General features: G+C 41.9%; 1 protein-coding gene across 2 annotated transcripts; it reads right to left on the bottom strand.

Annotated features, from left to right (window-relative positions):
* Positions 1–5,626: 5,626 nt before the first annotated feature.
* LOC143884809 (protein NUCLEAR FUSION DEFECTIVE 4-like) lies at positions 5,627–16,846 on the bottom strand. 2 transcript variants are annotated; one of them, XM_077388609.1, is made up of 3 exons: positions 16,416–16,846; positions 13,141–14,021; positions 5,627–5,692 (listed from the first exon to the last, which is right to left on the bottom strand). In XM_077388609.1, the coding sequence occupies exons 1-3, from the start codon at positions 16,722–16,724 to the stop codon at positions 5,680–5,682; spliced, it is 1,203 nt and encodes a 400-aa protein (XP_077244724.1). In that variant the 5' UTR covers positions 16,725–16,846; the 3' UTR covers positions 5,627–5,679. The 2 variants fall into 2 exon arrangements, with proteins under 2 accessions (XP_077244724.1, XP_077244723.1); XM_077388608.1 differs by lacking the exon at positions 5,627–5,692 and adding an exon at positions 11,663–12,463.
* Positions 16,847–18,677: the final 1,831 nt, after the last annotated feature.

The raw sequence follows: 18,677 nt of genomic DNA on the forward strand, positions 1-18,677 counted from the left end.
GTTGATTGCCCCTCATTAGATATTTGACTATTTAAGTTCATAATTGTGATTGTTCCCTCACCTCTTCTTGTTCATTGTGTCTTTGGGGTTGATTGAAGGGTTCAAAGTGGGAGTGAAGGGCCGGAGGTATCCCATCTTTAGTTTGCAGATGACACTTTAATCTTCAACTCTCCAGAAGTTAATAAGGTTATATTGAGATGTTATGAATTGGTAACAGGCCAAAGGTCAAACTTTGGTAAATCTCGGATTATTGGTATACGGAGATATAAGAGATGGCAGAGATATTGGGGTGCTCATTGGATCAACTCCCTTCAACTAACCTTGGCCTTCAGCTGGGTGAGGGAAGACCAGAGATCGGGCGATGACAAAAGGGTTTGGATCCGACGCTCTTCTGGCTCATTCAGTGTCAAATCTTTTTACAACTTGATTGTAGCCAATCTTGCCGCTTGCCAGTGCCTAAAGTGTGGAACATATCGACTCCTCTAAGGGTGTGTAACTTTGTCTGGACTGCGACACTGGACAAGATCCTTACAGTTCTTTGTTATTGATGTATGTAGATCATAGACCATTGTGCTCTATGTGGAGACGGGGGAGATAGTTGACCACTTGTTCATTCATTGTACTACGAGCAAGTTCCTGTGGAGCAAAATCCTATGTCAGTTTGACATATCATGGTTCTCCCCAACCATGCTTGCAGAGGTAGTGGAAAGCTGGTTTAATGTTCCATGGCACAAAAAAGGAAAAGTCCTTTGGAATATGATACTCTTAGCTACAATATGTCTGTTATGGAATGAGAGAAATGCCCGGGTGTTTGGAGGTATTGTGAAAACTACACACTTCTTGTTCATAAAGGTATTAGAACTGACCATCACTTGGGCTCGATCTTTGCCTACTTTTCGTTTCGTCTCAGCACATGCCTTGTGGCAGAGTTGGTCAAAAATATGTAATAGCAGTGAGATGAGGCTGATCATATCTCAAACTTGGTGGTCTCCTAGAAGTGCCTTTCTAAAGTTAAACTTTGATGGATCTAGTTTGGGGAATTCAAAGCCAGCAAGAGTTGGTGGCCTTTTGGGAAATGCCAATGGAGAAACGATAATGGGTTTTCTCTAGCCCCATTGGAATTACCAACTCCAATGAGCCAGAGATAAGAGCGGTGCATCAAGGAATCAGAATGTTAGATCATAATGTTCTTGATAAGGTAATAGTGGCAAGTGATTCCCTAAATGTAATAAATTGGTTGAAGGGAAGCTCCCCCCAACCTTGGAGGTTTGCTCGGTGGATTGAAGAGATTTTGGATATTGTTGCAGGCTCATCCATTTCATTTCACCATGTTAGAAGATCGGCGAAAAGTGAGGGCGCCGATTGGTTAGCTAGGGAGGGAGTTTCTAGGGCAGAGGTAGAAATTTTTTATTTCCACCCCTCCCCCGTGAGGGTTTATTGTATTATGTATGATTTTTTGTGTTCTGCTCTTCTCTGTATCCGATCTTCTCGATCTCCGGGGTATTCCCCCTTCTCTTGATTTCAATTTAATTCTTCGCCGGTCAAAAAAAAAAAAATCCTTCATGGGTTTAAAATCACATTGAAAATTCTTTCTTTGTACAGATAATGTTTGACCTTCGGCCAGTTAACAGACAATGTAACAAATTTGGAGATATGTTTTAAATTTGGGATGTTTAGCAAAAATTCCTTGGGAAATTTTAACAGATAATGTAATTCATAATGTAATTCAGGCAATGATAAAGATACAACCATGTTTTGACCCCCTGTCATATGCTTTAAGCAGCTGTCAAAAGCTGTTGGCAGCTTTTTGAGAATTGTCAAAGCTGGTTATGCGTACAGGACAAAGTGAGTTTGCGCATATTATCAAAACATGGTTGTGCTGATATCATTTTCCTTAAAAATCTAATAGATTGTGACCCCAACGAATAGGTGCACCCAATCCAAATTGATTAGGTCAGTTGAAGATATGAATCAATTCCTTTTTCTTATTACCAAAGAAAATGTGGTGTGAAGAACGACCCAAGACTCTGTGAGAAGCACATAACTTTGAAGGGGCTATCCGTCCCATCACCTGATGGTTGAGTTAGCATCCCATAACTGTCTCACCAGCCAAGAGATAGTAACAGCAACGGGAGTTTCACTCCCATAAGTCACGTATATGAAACTCCCATAAGTCACGTATATTGCTTTAATATTTTGATCATCTGTAGGTCTCCATTTCGTAAAATGTAAGGTATTTAACAACTATAAAGACATTTACATATCTAAGGTATTGATCGAATAGCTATTGAGAAATTTAGATACATAGGATATTTCGTAGCTATAAAGAAATAATATTCATATGATGGGATTTGCTGGCGTCCATCGCAAAAGGCATTTCGTGGATGGCATGTTGCATGTGAGAGCAGCCACACAGGCCCATTTTTCAGCAGATTTCGTCTTCATTCACGAGGTGGCTGCTCTCACATGCAACAGGCCATCTGCGAAATGCCTTATGCAGATCGAAAATTTGCATTTATAAGATTTTAAAAAGCCATGAAATAAAAAGGTTTTAAACTACATTGGCAACACAAGTTTTATCATAATATGTAGAATAGCTATAAAATGGTATTTAATGGTTAAAGGTAATTTTGTATTTATAAGGTTTTAAATTACCCCGATGCACCCAATATTTTCCATGACTAATTTGGAGATTTGTTTTAAATTTGGGATATTTTGCAAAAACTCTGCCTCTTTCTTTAGCTAAGCACATTGTGTACCATTTGTTTTGGTAACTTGTTCAGTACACGTGGCATTTCATGGTGATGGATCTGATGATCTAGTGAAGTACGAGATGATCAAAAGCCATTGATCAACAAGATGTTGAAAACCAAGCATCTTTTCTTGTCCTACAAATTTAGGGCGCTGATACACCCACGCACCCCCCCCCCCCCCTCTCTCGAGACGGCTGGCTAAAGTTAAACGTTAGGATATGTCACTTTCCCACCATTTGACCGGTCTCTCTCTCTCTCTCTCTCTCTCTCTCTCTCTCTCTCTCTCTCTCTCTCCACACACACAACAGGAACAGTTGGTGGGCCCAACAGAAACCGTTGGTGGAATGGTGGGCCCATCTTTACACAACGTAGGCCCCTCCCATACCACTGTAGGATAATCCAAACCGTCCATTTGATGGGCCATAAACGAAAATAGGTTGCGTCCCAAAATATCATTTCCATAGGCAGATCCTAGCCCTCCGATCTAAATAGAAACTACATCTTATACAACTTCTATAGATTGTAAGGTTGTGATATTCCTATGGAAATTATTTTTGGGGCACAACCTATTTACATTGTGGCCCATCAGATGAATGGTTTGGATCATTCTATGGAGTTGGTCGTAAAGTAACATTAAGGCCCGTCCACAACATAGGACGATCCAAGCCGTCCATGGTTTGGATAATCATATGGAGTTGGTAACATTAAGGCCCAATCGTAGGCCCCACCGATTTCTTTCAAATTGAAGCGTACCGTCCAGAACATAGGATGATCCAAGCCGTCCATGGTTTGGATCCTCCTATGGTGTGGTTCGTACAGTAACATTAAGGCCCAATTTAGGCCCCACCCATATTTTTTGAAAATGAAGTGTACCGTCCAGACCATAGGATGATCCGAGCCGTCCATTTGATGGGCCATAACGTAAATGGGTTGTGCCCCCAAAAGGGTTGGCCCATCAAATGAATGGTTTGGATCATCCTGTGGTCGTATAGTAACATTAAGGCCCATCCACAACATAGGATGATCCAAGCCGTCCATGGTTTGGATAATCCTATGGAGTCGGTCGTACACTAACATTAAGGCGCAATCGTAGGCCCCACCGATATTTTTCAAATTGAAGCGTACCGTCCACAACATAGGATGATCTGAGCCGTCCATGGTTTGGATCATCCTATGGTGTGGTTCGTACCAATTTCGGCCCCACCCATATTTTTGAAAATGAAGTGTACCATTCAGACCATAGGATGATCCGAGCCGTCCATTTGATGGACCACAATGTAAATAGGTTGTACCCCAAAAATCATTTCCGTAGGATGATCACAACCCTACAATCTATAGAGGTTGCATAAGATGTAGCTTCTATTTAGATCGGTGGGCTAGGATCCACCTATGGAAAAATACTTTGGGATGCAACCTATTTACGTTTATGGCCCATCAAATGGACGGTTTGGATTATCCTATGGTGTGGTATGGGTGGGGCCTATGTTGTTCAAAGATGGGCCTACTATTCCACCAATGGTTTCTGTTGGGCCCACCAACTGTTCCTGTTGTGTGTGTGGAGAGAGAGAGAGAGAGAGAGAGAGAGAGAGGTCAAATGGTGGGAATACGTTAGCCAGCCGGGGGGTGGGGTGGGGGGGATATCAGCGCCCAAAATTTATCAAGGGATGAATAATATGGCTTAATTTTGGGAAGTGATATTTACGCCTCTTTTGATCACGAGGGACACCCAGCGTGGCTAATGTACTTTATGTCAGAAAATTCCAGTAGCTTTGATTGCAAAGTACACTGGCAAATGGGTGTCCCTGGTGATAAAAAGGGGCGTAAATATCATTTCCTTTAATTTTGAATTTAATTTGAATGTACGAAGGGCCCATCATCTGAAAATGACCAAACTAACCTCGTCAACATCCCGGTCCTACATTTCACGTGCTATCTATTAGAAGCAACAAAACCTTGAAAACCCCTTCTTCCAATCCCTTGTCCTTCCACTTCTATAAATGAAGCAACTCCTCTCCACACCATCAACCACAGCCAACCCAAGTCCCATATGGCTACCAGATTCCGGCCAAAAACCTCTAATACATCAGGAAACTCCACCGTCTCCAACCACATTGCGATCGATATCTCGCCACCCCATCGCCAAAATTCATACTACCATCTGATCCCCCAAGATATCGGCAAAGCTGAAGACACTGGTACACTCCATGGACATCCTAATATAAGTACCAAGAGTAAGAAGAAGGCACGATTAGAGTCACTAGGAAAGAGGGGAGTTGTACGAAACTTAAGTGGAATCAGCTTAAGGGGCATCAAGTCGCTAGTGTCTTACCTCCTAAGGAAGCCAAATGGATTTTGTGTTGGGTTTTCCGGCGATGTCCTCAATGATGCCGGACTTAGAAACCAAGTAATGTGTGTTGAACCATATTTCTCGATTCCTGTTGTGCCTGCTACAATGACCATACAGCCTATTTGATCGGAATTAACCTTGCATTTCTAGTTCTAGTACACGCTTTTTCTCCTTTAAATTAAAGGAGTCTTGATGGGAAGTGAAGATGATCATGTAATCTATTTGTTACATTCAGATAATTAAAGCACTTTTAGAAAGAAATTAATATCATTAATGTATTCACAGTTTAATTTGATATTTTTCTTTTCATTCTTGAATTGGTGTTTTTATGCAAAAATGTCACATATTCTTGATACCATCAAGTAGAGTCTATAAAGTGTAGGGCTGCAACAGGGTCGGGTTGGGTCAGATTTTTCAAAACCCTAGCCCAACCCTGGATCCCATTATCTCGGCCCTGATCCTGAGTTAGGGCCGAAAAACCTCAACCCATTGCCCGCCTTACAGGGCTCAGTGCTGGCCCTGGCCCGCCCTGATTGGCCCTGATTTGGCAGGGCTGGGCCGGGCCGGCCCTTATTGACCCTAGTGCAAATACCTGTTAAGAGTGCCAAAAATAAAGCAACCACTTATCATATAGAATAAAATGATCAATAAACAGAAAAATGGAACAAAATAAGACAATATGAATTCAACAACATGACGGCTAACAGAGATAATTAATAATAATAATCTAAAGAAACATCAATCCAAGATAATAGAAAACATTAGCAAAAGAAACATGCACAGATGGTTCAATTCTATAATAGAAAGTTAGGGTCGGGCCGGGTCAAGTTACCCGAGGCATTAACCCAGAACTCGACCCGACCTGAGTCAGGGTCTAAAAAAATGAACCCTGACCCTGTTCGGGCTCAGGGCGGGTCAGGGCTGACAGGGCCAAACTTGCACCCCTAATAAAGTGGATGCCCTCAACCAAAAGACAACTTATTTTGCTCTTAGTGTAGCCAAAAATCTAAGTATATATATTATCAATATTTTTTGAAATGGTGAGATTTTATTAGAAAAATCACATGACCCAGACCGTCAAGGCAACAAAGATTACAAGAGAAGAAAAGGGATTGAATCTATCAACTCCTGCTAAAAAGTGAGGGAGTCTTCCTCAACTATATTATCAAATTTATATTATGTCTAAACTTCATAATTATGCTTACCTATTAGAAAGTGAGAAAAACTATCCCAAGGCCCATAATGTCTAAGTGCTTGGATAATGTGGTTTTCGGGTTGGTGCAGAAAGGCAGACCAGACTTGACGATCGACCTGACTCGTTTGTTCAAAGCCTTTTGATACTATGGGCTGATCAGTTGCTATATGATGGATGCCTGAGCTCGCAAAAGTACAAGTGGAGACCACTTTTTTTAATGATCCAAATCATTTATCTGCTAGGCTTCGCCATGGATGGACTATGTCTCCTCTCTGAACGATTATGTGCCTCCACAAATCAAGATTTATGTTTAAATTTTCTGTCATACATTGATGTAGGATTGGAATTTGGAAAGTTTAATACCAAAGGAAGCGTTTCAAAGGAGATGGGAACGATATTCCCGTAGTTTCTAGGGGCTGAGACTTCATGTGGTAGCCCATGAGATTGAATACGCATGCAAAAGAGAGGAAAATGACATTGCTTTTTGGACCATATAAGGGCTCCATCTTTGTGGGTCATGCTCAGTTTCTTTTTTCGAAGCGGACAGAAATCAGCCATGCTTAATAGTTTTATAGGCCCCATCTTGAACCGCCCCTCTACTATTCTTTCCTTGTTTTTTCATCGGTCGGTTCAGTCAGTGGGCCCTATCATGGATGCCAAAGGTCTCCTCCACACGACAATCATAACCTTCCAATGAATGAACGTTTTCATGTTGAATGCTGACTGTTTGTTTTTTCTCGTTATTAATTGTCCATATTTGCAAGTTGCTTGGATTAGACGTGGGAGATTTTCTGAGGCTTAGACTTATTTCCATTGGGGCCCACTCAATGAATGGTCTGGGCCCACTCCTGGGTCGGTTTTGGATGGAGGACATGGTAATTCTACCTTCAAGAACCTTCACTTAGCTGTCATAGGGTAATTTTGCTTGAATATTCAAGAGTCTATTCCCAGTTTGTTCCTTTTTAATGGATGGTTAGTAATTAATTAAAAGGGAAATAACCCACATTAATTAAGAGATTACCTAGGAAATCAAGGGTTATTACAATAGTCTGACTGGAGGATTTTGATTTTTGGGACATGGTGTATCCATAGAGTACAGAGTAATATTTGTAGAAGAAAACTTGGTTGGGGATACGAATCTTTAGTGGAGATATAAAGAATGATACTTCAAGGTGCACACTAAGTCGCTTTCCTTAAGAAAATATTCGCTCCAACCAATTGACGAATTGATGTGAACTGGATATTTTAGAATTTGCCTCCAAGATACAATGAAGCTCAGTAAACAGAATCTATCCAGGTCTTTTGAGCTTATGCACAAATAGAAACAGACCCAAAACACCCCCGGATTTGGCAAGTCTATGACATACCGGTTTCTCTTTTTACAAAATATAGGTAACCGAAGTGAAAGAAATGAAGAAGGCTATGGAAATCACAAGAATATGGTATCCGTAGTGGAATCTCACATTACACTGCAAAGGATGAATTTCTTGCCTATTCATATACCTTCGATCTGGTGACTTTTCACTTTGAATTGCACCTTTTGGAGGCACCTAATCAAGATGTGCGAATAATCTGAACGTTAAATAACGCCCAATCATCATTTTACGGTCTCGATCAGCTTATGATGTTAATATTGGCATTTGTAAAGCCTCTGCCCTCCTCGAAATGGTTATTTGTCACCAACTTGTGGTCTGGATCGCATCCGATCGAATTCTCATCATCGGTACGCATCTTGTCACGATCCTCACAATAAATTCTAAAAAAATTTATTACAAGGATATGCTTGCTTACACTATTCTAGACTTATGCATTCATGCTCCTAAGTTCCTCTCCATAATTATCTCTAATTTTAGGTATTTAAGTCCCTTAGTCTTTTAAAATTTCAAATCAGGTTAAATCGATCTCTAACATTGCTTACATTACTTGTAACAGAAAATCATATTGTTGGCATGGGTTAAGATTTTTTACTATGTTTGGGTCCACCAGAATGGTCTAAATCACCGACTTGTGGGGTCCACTTCTTATCTATCTCAAATTTTTTAGTCTCTTTCTACTTCGTTCAACTTACTCATCCACGGATACTCACCTCTTATTTTTTATATCGACAACCTTCTTTTATAAACCAATTTCTCTACTCAGTTGTTGATAAATTGTGTGAATTGAAAATGGAGCCACCGCCTCAAGTTGGAAATAAAGGAACAAGTGTTAGTGACAAAAGATCCCCTGGTGAGTGGTGAATATTTCACAACTGTAGCTGCTAAGGGTAAAAAGGTAAAGACAAGAAGGTCAATATATCTTGGCTTAAGGAAAATTGCCATGGAAATTACCTTTTTGGATCATAAGATACTTACTTTTTTTTTTTTGAAGAGGAATGCTAGACTCACAGGAGCCCTTGGAAAAAAACAGGGAAAAGGCGCCCTCATTAGTCAAAACCAATTTAGGATGCGCAGAAAATCACGGTCATAACTGCCATAAAGCAGTTTTGACCAATGAGGGCGCCCTTTCCCTTATTTTTTGCAAGGGCTCATGTGAGTCTAGCATTCCTCATTTTTGAAATGATGGAATTTTATTAGAAAAGAAGAAAAAACTTAACGACCGAGGAGATCGAATGAACAAACAAAACAATATATAAGATCAAACACAATCAAGGAGGGAGGAAGTCAAAGATCTCTAGCGAACGGCGATCGACACCGGCCATAGCTAGGTGGTCCACTTTTGCATTAGTCAACGTCTGAGTATGATGGAACCTAACTTGGTGATCCTCCAGCATCTAACCATCTAATTACATTGAGAGAATCTCCCTCCACAATAATATTAACCAACTCCCCTCTAGCCAACAGTCTAATCCCCTTGAGAATAGCACTAGCTTCCGCCTCATTGGAATCCTTCAAACTTACAGGACCAGATAAAGCCCATTTGGTAACTCCATATTCATATCTCAGAAGCCCCCAAATACCAGCCAAGTATGGGTTGCTGAGGCTAGATTCGTCGAAGTTTAATGTAAACCATCCAGGCTCAGGGAGAATCCATCTAGGGGTCATCACTTCCTCATTATCCGTGCTTGCACATATCTCCTTCCAACAACGTCTGATGTCCATTGTTGAATACATCTTGAAGCACGGAAGGATCCTAGCCCAAGAAATAATTAGGGTTGAAATCCTCGAGAAGGAGTAAGAGGCTCTTCTAGCAATGTTCTTAGAGGAGCGAGAGTTCCGCTCTTTCCATAGAACCGAGACTGTGGCTAAAAAGATGGTCTTCTAGAGAATCATGCATTTCTTAGGCCACGGTGTATTGAACCATGCTTCAAAGTGGTCGAAGAAATGGGCTCGGAACACCTAGGAGGTACCAAACCTGTCAAAGATTTTTAGCCCACACGAATCTAGAATACTTACAGTGGATAAACATGCGGTCCACTGATTCACCCGCCTCCACACACATCGTACAATGATCTATAATGAGCATGTGGCGACAATGGGGATTGTCTACCGTTTGGATTTTTGTCCTTCAACACAATCCACCCAAATGCTCAAATCCTATGAGGGGCTGGGACACTCAATACTTTGGCTAGCTGGGAAGAAGGGGGAAATAAGCAATTTGGCTGTAAAAAGACTTTACCGTGAAGGTTCCAGAGGAGTTCAAGATCCAAACTCTTTTGTCTTTCCCAGTCTTCCCAGTGTAGAGATTTTCAAAGAGATTAGTAAGGACAGCCACCCTATCAACTTCCCAATCAAAGAAATTCCGCCTGAAGTCAACCTTGCAAGAAACCCTCCCTCTTTCCCCGATAAAACAAGCATGAACAAACACTTCTTTGCTAGATGCCACTCTGAACAGATCGGAAAATAGATCTACGAGAGGCCTCTCAGAGCACCATTTGTCATGCCAAAACTTAATTCTATCACTGGTATAGACTCTGAATCTGACACCATTTGTCATACTAAAACTTAACTCTAATCACTGGTATGCCACTCCATATCGTCAAAGTTTCAGATCTATACTCATCTTTAGAGATCCACCTATCAGGGCAAGCGCCATACCTGCAATCAATGAGCTTGGTCTAAAGATGTTCTCTTTCTCTTCAAACCTCCATAGCCATTTTCCAAGCAAAGCTTTGTTGACGACACTCAATCTGCGAATACCACGACCTCTTGCTTTAATTGGCTTGAACACTTCCTCTCACCTACGTGCGTCTTTCTATTGGCTGGCACTGCTTTGATTAAGGTGATTCTTCCCCCAAGAGACTTGAGATTTCATTTCCAAGTAGATAACCTTCTTTCCACTATCAAGTCCCAAGCCTTCTTCTTGGGACGGCCAACCCAAGAGGTACGTACCTGTTGTAGTTGCCCTTTCATTACTCCAAAAATCCCATTGACCTCAGGAAACAACCGACCCTTTTCTTCCACGAAGTTCTTTCCTCGCTAAATGACCAAAGGAGGGACTGATTTGAGGTGCTTATTATCAGCTTTATAGCAGAGCATTGGCTGTTAGGAAGGACTGATTTGAGATCCAACCTTTATCGCAAATACAGGAAAGCATATAATAAGCACCTCAAGTCAGGCCTTCCTAACAGCCAATGCTCTGCTATAAATAACGTGGCCTCATTCCCTCTCCAGTCTCCACACCCTACATTTCTTTCTCTACCCAACTAGGTCCCATGGCCCAATTCCCTTTTTGGCCAATTCCCACCATTGGATTTGCCTGTGCCACTGTCTATTACAATAATGCCATGATGAATGATCGAATGGTGGAGAAGTAAATAATCGAAGGAATAAACACAAAGAAAAAAGGATAGAATCTTTAATAAAAACGGGAGATAGGCAAGGTAAGCCAATTAAGACTTTCTTTTAAAAACATTAATTTTCCCACTTATGCAGTGGCTACCAGGAAATACGTCCCGAAGAGACAGAGCCTATGCCATGATCAAGGGATGCACTCCGAGCCCAACCAGTGTGCCCATACTTAGAGAAAAAAGAGAAGAATGAAAGAGGATTGTCAGTATAAATAAACGCGAGTAAAAACTCTATTCGCGACAGCCTTTTTTTTATAAGAAAAGGCTGTCGCGAATAGGATATGGACTTCACACGTAGAAGTTCTTTTGTACAACTTTCTTCAGGAGCATTGGGGAAAAGCTCTGAAGCTTCCACCTTTTCTTCTCACTACAGAATGGATAAAGCTCATTTGCATATATTCTTCGTAAGTACTATGAAAATGCTATGAAGCTTGATTGAAGTGGGAGGTTGTCCCATTTCTTCTTTATATTCTTCTTCACATTCTACTTCGTTGCCTTCATATTCCTCTAGCCAATTCAAACAAGTATCCCCTCTCTCTCAGACACACACACAAACATAAATAAAAAGGAAAGAACAAAGATACAGAAAATCAAAGAAAAGCCTCTCATTGTGATCACAAAAATATCCACATCTTTTCTGTAACGATTACTGGGGCCAATTATTTATTTTTTTACTTTACAGTACCTTCTGTCTTGAGTTTTGGACACTTCTCAATAAAAGTTTCATAGAGCAAATGCCCGCACCCCTGTTAGAGTATTAGACGTACATCTCAACCGTTGGATCTAATAGTATCAGATGAGTGTAAATTAACAGCCCCTAAAGGACACTAGACATTCTGGCTTTATAGTTGGACATGGCACCTTGGGGGGCCTCCCTTCCCCTCAACGGGCTGCCACTGGAGTTTCAAAACGGCTGGGTCATAATCCGGTTCCGCTCAAAACGGTCATAGACAGGCTTAGTGCGCAGGAAAAGCAGTAAACTAATCACTAATCCTGCCATGGAAATGCACCCCCACCAGACAAATGTGTCCATATAGCACCTCTTGCCCATACACACCACCTCCTCACGCAATGGAGCTTGGGCACAGGGGCTTGATTTGGCATTGGCATCATAGACTACAGCCGCGAGTGAGCCATATAAAAGAGAACCCAATGGGATGTTGGTGATGAGTATGTTGTGATTCACACCCATGCTATTGGGACCAAAGAGCTCCGAAGTAACTGAGACGGCGGCAGCAAAGATGAACCCGGAGCTCAGACCAATGAGCGCCGTGCTGGCATGTAACGTCACCTCACCACTTGCGGTCGCGAGCAATAAGAACGCAAGCGGTGTAGGGGTCAATGCAATTGCCAGCCACCCCGTACGCGCAAAATACACCTTCCTTCATGTGTAATTCCTTGTGTTAGAACATCTCATCTTTTGATTACATTGATTATAATGGAAAATGGCTAACTGCTTATTTATGTTCTAAAAATGCAAGGCAAACGTAGTTGTTAATGAATTTCACATTAGTTTTACACAAATCATATGACCAAAGCAAATCCTTGTCACACAATGCGGTTGGGTACCTAGTTGACGAGACTAGGTCATAAATTAGGAGTCAAAAGAAGTTTTGACTAACTTTGTAGGCTAAAATGCCTGACTTGGACAGGAACATAGCCAAGTTATAAGAGAGTAGACTCGGGAAGTCCACGATAACATGGAGGAGTTTTCAAACTATGATTATGATAAAATGGTTCCGCTAGACGTAGTAGGTTTTGGGTTAAATCCATTATAATCCTTGTATATTGTTTTTCTCATAGTGGAAGACCGTGTTTCTCACCTGTGGAAGTAGGCTTGGCCAAACAACGAAAAATCTAGTTGTTCATCACTTCATCTTGTGGTTTGTGTTTATTTTACTTTTCTGTTTAATTTGTGCACAAAATTTGTGCACAAACGGATCTGATTTGCCCTGCGGATTTTCTCAACCAGTATATTCCCAGTTTATGTTTTGAACCGCAAAAAGCAAAATTTTATCAAAACAAAAAAAAAAGTAGTGATTCAGTTAAAGGAGCATACCCACGGATAAAGTCTGGCGCTGCCGCAAGAAGGCGGCCGAAGAAAGAGAAGGCGGAGTAAACCGCAACGAGGGTGGTCTTGGTCGAATCGAATCCAAGCGACTGAGTGATCTGCCCCAAATTGTTACTATAGACCAGCCCCACTGTTGCACCCCAGAAATAGGCCAAATAGTAAAGCCAAAAATCAACCCGACAAACAAGCATCTTCACCGAGTGCTCCTCCCCAAGCACCACCAATTGATCCCCCATCAACAACCTCTCACACCAACTCAACCTCTCCCCATCACTCCAATCCACATTGCCGTTGTTCTCTCGGCTGATAAGCTCCTTATGAAGCTCCAGATCATCCACGTCGACAAGATTGAAACCCCATCCTTGGAGAGTGAACGTTGAGTGGATGATGCGGCAGGCCCACTCACGGGCGTAGACTATGCCAGGGATGCAGAGAGGGAGAATGAGGAGGAGGAGGGCCCCGCCGAAGAGTAATCGTGCGGTGGACGCTACAGAGGAAACGGAGCTGAGGAGGAGGAGGTAGAGGCCGGTGAGGAGGGCGAGGATGTTGAGGACGAGGAAGACGACAGAATCACGGCGAGCGGCTTCGGGTGGGAGTTGGTAGGTGGGTGGGTGGCGGAGGATGGGGACGAGTGCTGCGAAGGAGCTGAGGAGAGGGAGGATTGCGTTGAGGAGGAGATAGAGGGAGGAGGAGGAGGAGGAGATGGAGTTGGCCGCGAGGGTGTAGAGCGTGGGGCTCACTCCATTGAAGCTTGTGGTGAGGGCGAGAGCGAGGGGTCGATTTACGGGGAAGTTACGTATGCATAAGACGAAACAGACAGTGTTAAACCAGCAGATGCTGCATCCCGCCATTAAACAAAAAAGGAATACCTGCCACAATTCAAAAGATTAGTTGGCGCTTCTTTTTTGTTATCTTGGGAATGAATTTAGGCTCTGTTTGGATGCAGATGGTTACCATGTAGATTAGTAGTATAAGTAGTCAATAGGGAGGAGAAAAACTTGTGTAATGTTTGATCTACCAAGGGTTTACCTGGTAGAATAGTGATAAGTAGTGTTTGATTGCCAATCTCGTAAGTAATGGGAAGGGATGTAATTACCAATATGAGGAAAGAGAAGAGAGAGGGGAGAGAGAGAGATCAAAATTTTACTCGAAGAATTTTACCATTTTGGAGAAATGATGCATGGAGGGTATAAGGAGAGCTCATGGCTGCCACGTCACCACACAATAATAATTAGCTATGATTCTTATCAGTAGTCTCCATGGATTGTGATACTAAATTAGCAAACAAACACCAAGAAGTGCATTATTTTGCTTGGGAAATACTTAAGGCTCCCTAGCATATTGGCATCCAAACAGAGCCTTAGAATACTGCAGAACCATGTTTTGATGATGGCACTAACTCACAATATCTTTTATTATTTAACCAGCTGCCAAAGCCTACTATTGTTCCCAAAAAGCTGTCAGAAGCCAATTAAAAAAAGAAAAGACAAGGTGAGTTAGTGCAATTATTACAACATGAAACGATAAAAAAAAATTTATTACAACATGGTGGCGCCAATATCACCAGCCTAAATTTATTTTGATCTTCATTACATGCATTTCCACCAATTTCCTGTTTGTATCTATCTACGGGCATTGTTATCTCACCACATTTGTCTTTTTCGTGACAAATGACTTTTTACAGGAAGATAGAAGGAGAAGGACAGATGCACATGTACAGGGGGTTGAAATATCATTTCTCTGCAATTTTTTTTGGTAGGTAAGCTAGTATAGAACCTGAGACCTAAAGGTTGAAAATAAAATCAAATGCTTTTCTCTGCAATTTTATCAATGAATAATCACTTAACCAGGCAAAGATATTCTAGCAGACCATCTTCCCATGTAAACAATGTGACACTTTATAGGGAATTTGCTAGCAAATGCCAAATATGGATTCGGACTAAATCACTTTTATACAGTGTAAAAAGGTAGTCATAAATATACTAGAGGGGGCTGGCGCCCTGGCCCAGGGGAGAAAAGGGTGCCAATATACCACTTCACATAAAATATCCACTTATAGATTGGTTATAATGATCTGGTGGCCAACCATGATCGAACGACTGAGTTGTTCATTCGTACTTTCATGACAGAAGCAGCTTTTTTCCAATCTGAAAAGAATGCATTTTTCATCTAGGATTGGATGACCCAAGTGTCACAAGCCTAATGTTTGAGCAGCGGAATAACCCGTGCGGCGCCCCAACATGCACGAATGCTAGGGCAAGCCTTCAATCGTGCAAGGCTCTGAAGGCCCTACACGCCAACACCCCTTGATGCTTCGGATGTACACACAGTCTCTAAGCTGTTCAACAGGCTACTTGGCTCGGATCTTGACGTGCACTTCTAGATACTCACTCTCATGATCAGCCTGCATCACGAGTACATCGAGCATCAGGCCTTGGAGCCCAATGCAAAGTCCATCGAGTACAAGGCATGACGATGCCACGCACCAATCCGCTAAGCACTGGGGCTTGGTCATCCAAGAAGCAAGATACACCATGGACTGATCCGCAAGGTGTACACCTCACGAGGGCAACCGAGGTCGCCCCGGCACGAACTCATGGAAGACCTAGAGATTGACCTGCCCACATGACGTACCGCGGTGCAAGAGGCAAACAGTATAGCTAGCCCCTTGCACCGGTCCATACGCGCAATGCATGTGGGAACCCAACCCAATATGCACTGTCTTTGGCCCCCATCCTCAACCAAAAAAACTGGAGAATCCCTGTGGATAACTCACAGTCCGCACCCAAAGCTCCCTTAGGGCACGCTTACGAGTTGAAGTATGATTTCCTGCTGTGTGCATCACATGCATAAGCAAGTCCTCTTACAACCCATGAGCAAATCCCAAGGTTCCAGCCCACACCTGCTAGGCCTATCGGGGACGAAACAATGCCTTTCTTCTTCTTGCCACTAATGTGCCACACCCCCACATGATCGAGACTGTCCATCTCACCATAGACAATATAGATCGAGCGAAGCAGCGGTTCTAACAAATACATAAGGCGACGGCCCACATTCAATTGGAAGATCCAATTAGGAGTAACAACGAATGGTGGGTAAGGAGGATGTACATGTATCTACTATCTAAGTATAAGAACAATACACCAAAGCTCAGTGTATAACCCTCTCAAGAGAGGGAAAAAATGGGAGATTTTAAGCTAGAAAGAAATCAACATATCTAAATCCACAGGGAATCTAATAAATAAAACAAAAGAATTACTAACCACAAAATAAGGCAAGGAGATGAAGTTGTTTATGACGAGCCACTGAAATCCGTATCCAACGAGACCCAACAAAGAAGCCATAAAAAGAACAAGGGACAGAGGGAGATATAAGAGGGCGAGTCCTGATGACCATCCGAGGGTCTTTCCAAGGTCTGACGCGACGGATAGGTAGTTGAGCTGGACTTGTGAGATTCCAAGCACTGATTTAAGATTGGAAGAGTATGCCGAGAAATCGAAGTTAGTGCCGGTAAAGGCCTGGATCCAAATCGTCGCCACTAATATCATCCATTTCCGGGATTGTCCGTCCATCGGAATAGAATCTCCTGGATAGAATATTCCCCTTCGTTTCTCCTCGTCTCTTCCTTCGTTGTTTCTTTCCTGCTTTGTTGGGAGCCTTCTTTTCTCTGCGTCTCTTCGTGGCCGCCTTTATAACCAGAATTTAAGTAGCGTGTTGTTTACTTTCATCTCATTTCTACTCTTTTCTACTCTTACGTACGAAAATTAACATTGAATGGCGAAAATATCCTTCATATCTGCTGATTTTGACACCATAGATAGCACTATCCTTGGGGCTGGTAGCCTGTTATCCTATTTATTATACAGGAGAAAATCACTCTTGGGATATTTTTTGGGCGGGGATAAATTCACCCACTCTTTATAATGAATTCACCCCTATTTTTCAAAATGGTCAGTACAGCCCACACCATAGGATGATCCAAACCGTCCATTTGACGGGCCACAACGTAAATAGGTCGCGCCCTAAAAATCATTTCTATAGGATCATCCCAACCGTCCCATCTAAAGAAGTTTCCATAATGTGATTCTCTCTCTAGATCGGAGGGTTAGAATCATCCAATGGTAATAACTTTTGGGGCACAACCTATTTACGTTGTGGCTTTTCAAATGGACGGTTTGCATCATCCTATGGTGTAGGTCCATTTTGAAAAATAGAGGCGAATTCATCATATAAGGGGGTGAATTTATCACTGCCCTATTTTTTCTACTGAATATGGGAGGTGATACCCAGCGCAACACACGCGCAAATCGTTAGGATATTTTAAGGTCCGGAGGAGCTACCCTTTACAAGTTTATTGCATAAAAATATTTTATGCAACTATGGGATGGGGGAATATCACTACCCGGGAATATTTTTATGAGTTCAATGCTGAAGTTTTTGGGCTATGGAGCCTAATGTCCACAAGTTTTTTAAGGGTTGGGATGTAGTACAATTGGTTGAGGCTTTGTATCCCAAATTCCCAATCTATGAATCTAGGTTCAATCCCAGCTTACCTAGAAAAAGAAAAGAAAACATTTACAATTTTGGACTAACATTCTAATATACCAATCTGTTGCCATTATGCTAATTATGAAGTGTTGATAGCTGACTCTGGTATTTGTCCTTGACTCTTATCAGAGTTTGGTAAACGTCATTTTAAACTGTTTTTTCGAAGAAAAATTGTGTTTTGTTGGGATCCCATTTTATACTCCGTTTATAACATGAGGAATGATAGATGCAAGGCCCTCTTTACACAATGGCCGAACGGCCCTTGAATAGATCCACATCATTTTTAAAATCGGTTGAGAAACTGAATTCAGTTGCACTTAATGACGTGGATCTATTCAAGGGTCCTTCTTTAGCCCTTGCATCTATCATTCTTCCAAAAACAACTGTATTTTTTTAAGAAAATGTTTAAATGAGTTTTAGATAAATTAAACACATTTTAAGCAAATTTTCAACTTTACACCACTCAAATTTGGAATAGTAAAATTACCCCCCCCCCCCCCCCCCCCCCCCCCCCCCCGAGTTGATAACTCTTGATGTGTGTCTTTTACCTACGAGTCATAAAATTCTTGGCATAGATTATTTTATAATTTTTGTAATAGAGTTAAATGTCTTTTGTAAGATTTTAGTTTTACATATATATTTAATTGCAGGCACACACATATATGTCGATGTATAAACGAATAAATAACACCAACTCTAACAGCTTAAGCTTTTGGGGTAACTAGTTGTGATGGTGCCCGGAATCCGGCTGCTCAGTCTAGACCGGTAAAGCTTGTGATCTTGCGCTCACAAAGAAAGCGTTAGAGGGCCCGGAGTTGTGGCTCCGGGCGGCCACTTCGGCACTTAAGTCAGAAACATGCAACACCAACAAAATGGACGTAGGGTAGTGAGCAAGAACCGAAACAGAATACTAGCGAGAGGGATAGAATGCCTTGTCCTTCTTTGAATGTGTGGATGTCATTTTATAGGAGAGGAGG

Source organism: Tasmannia lanceolata, unplaced genomic scaffold, assembly GCF_043159265.1.
Source record: "Tasmannia lanceolata isolate RefF3 unplaced genomic scaffold, GAP_Taslan_0.1 ptg000008l, whole genome shotgun sequence".
NCBI lineage: Eukaryota > Viridiplantae > Streptophyta > Magnoliopsida > Canellales > Winteraceae > Tasmannia > Tasmannia lanceolata.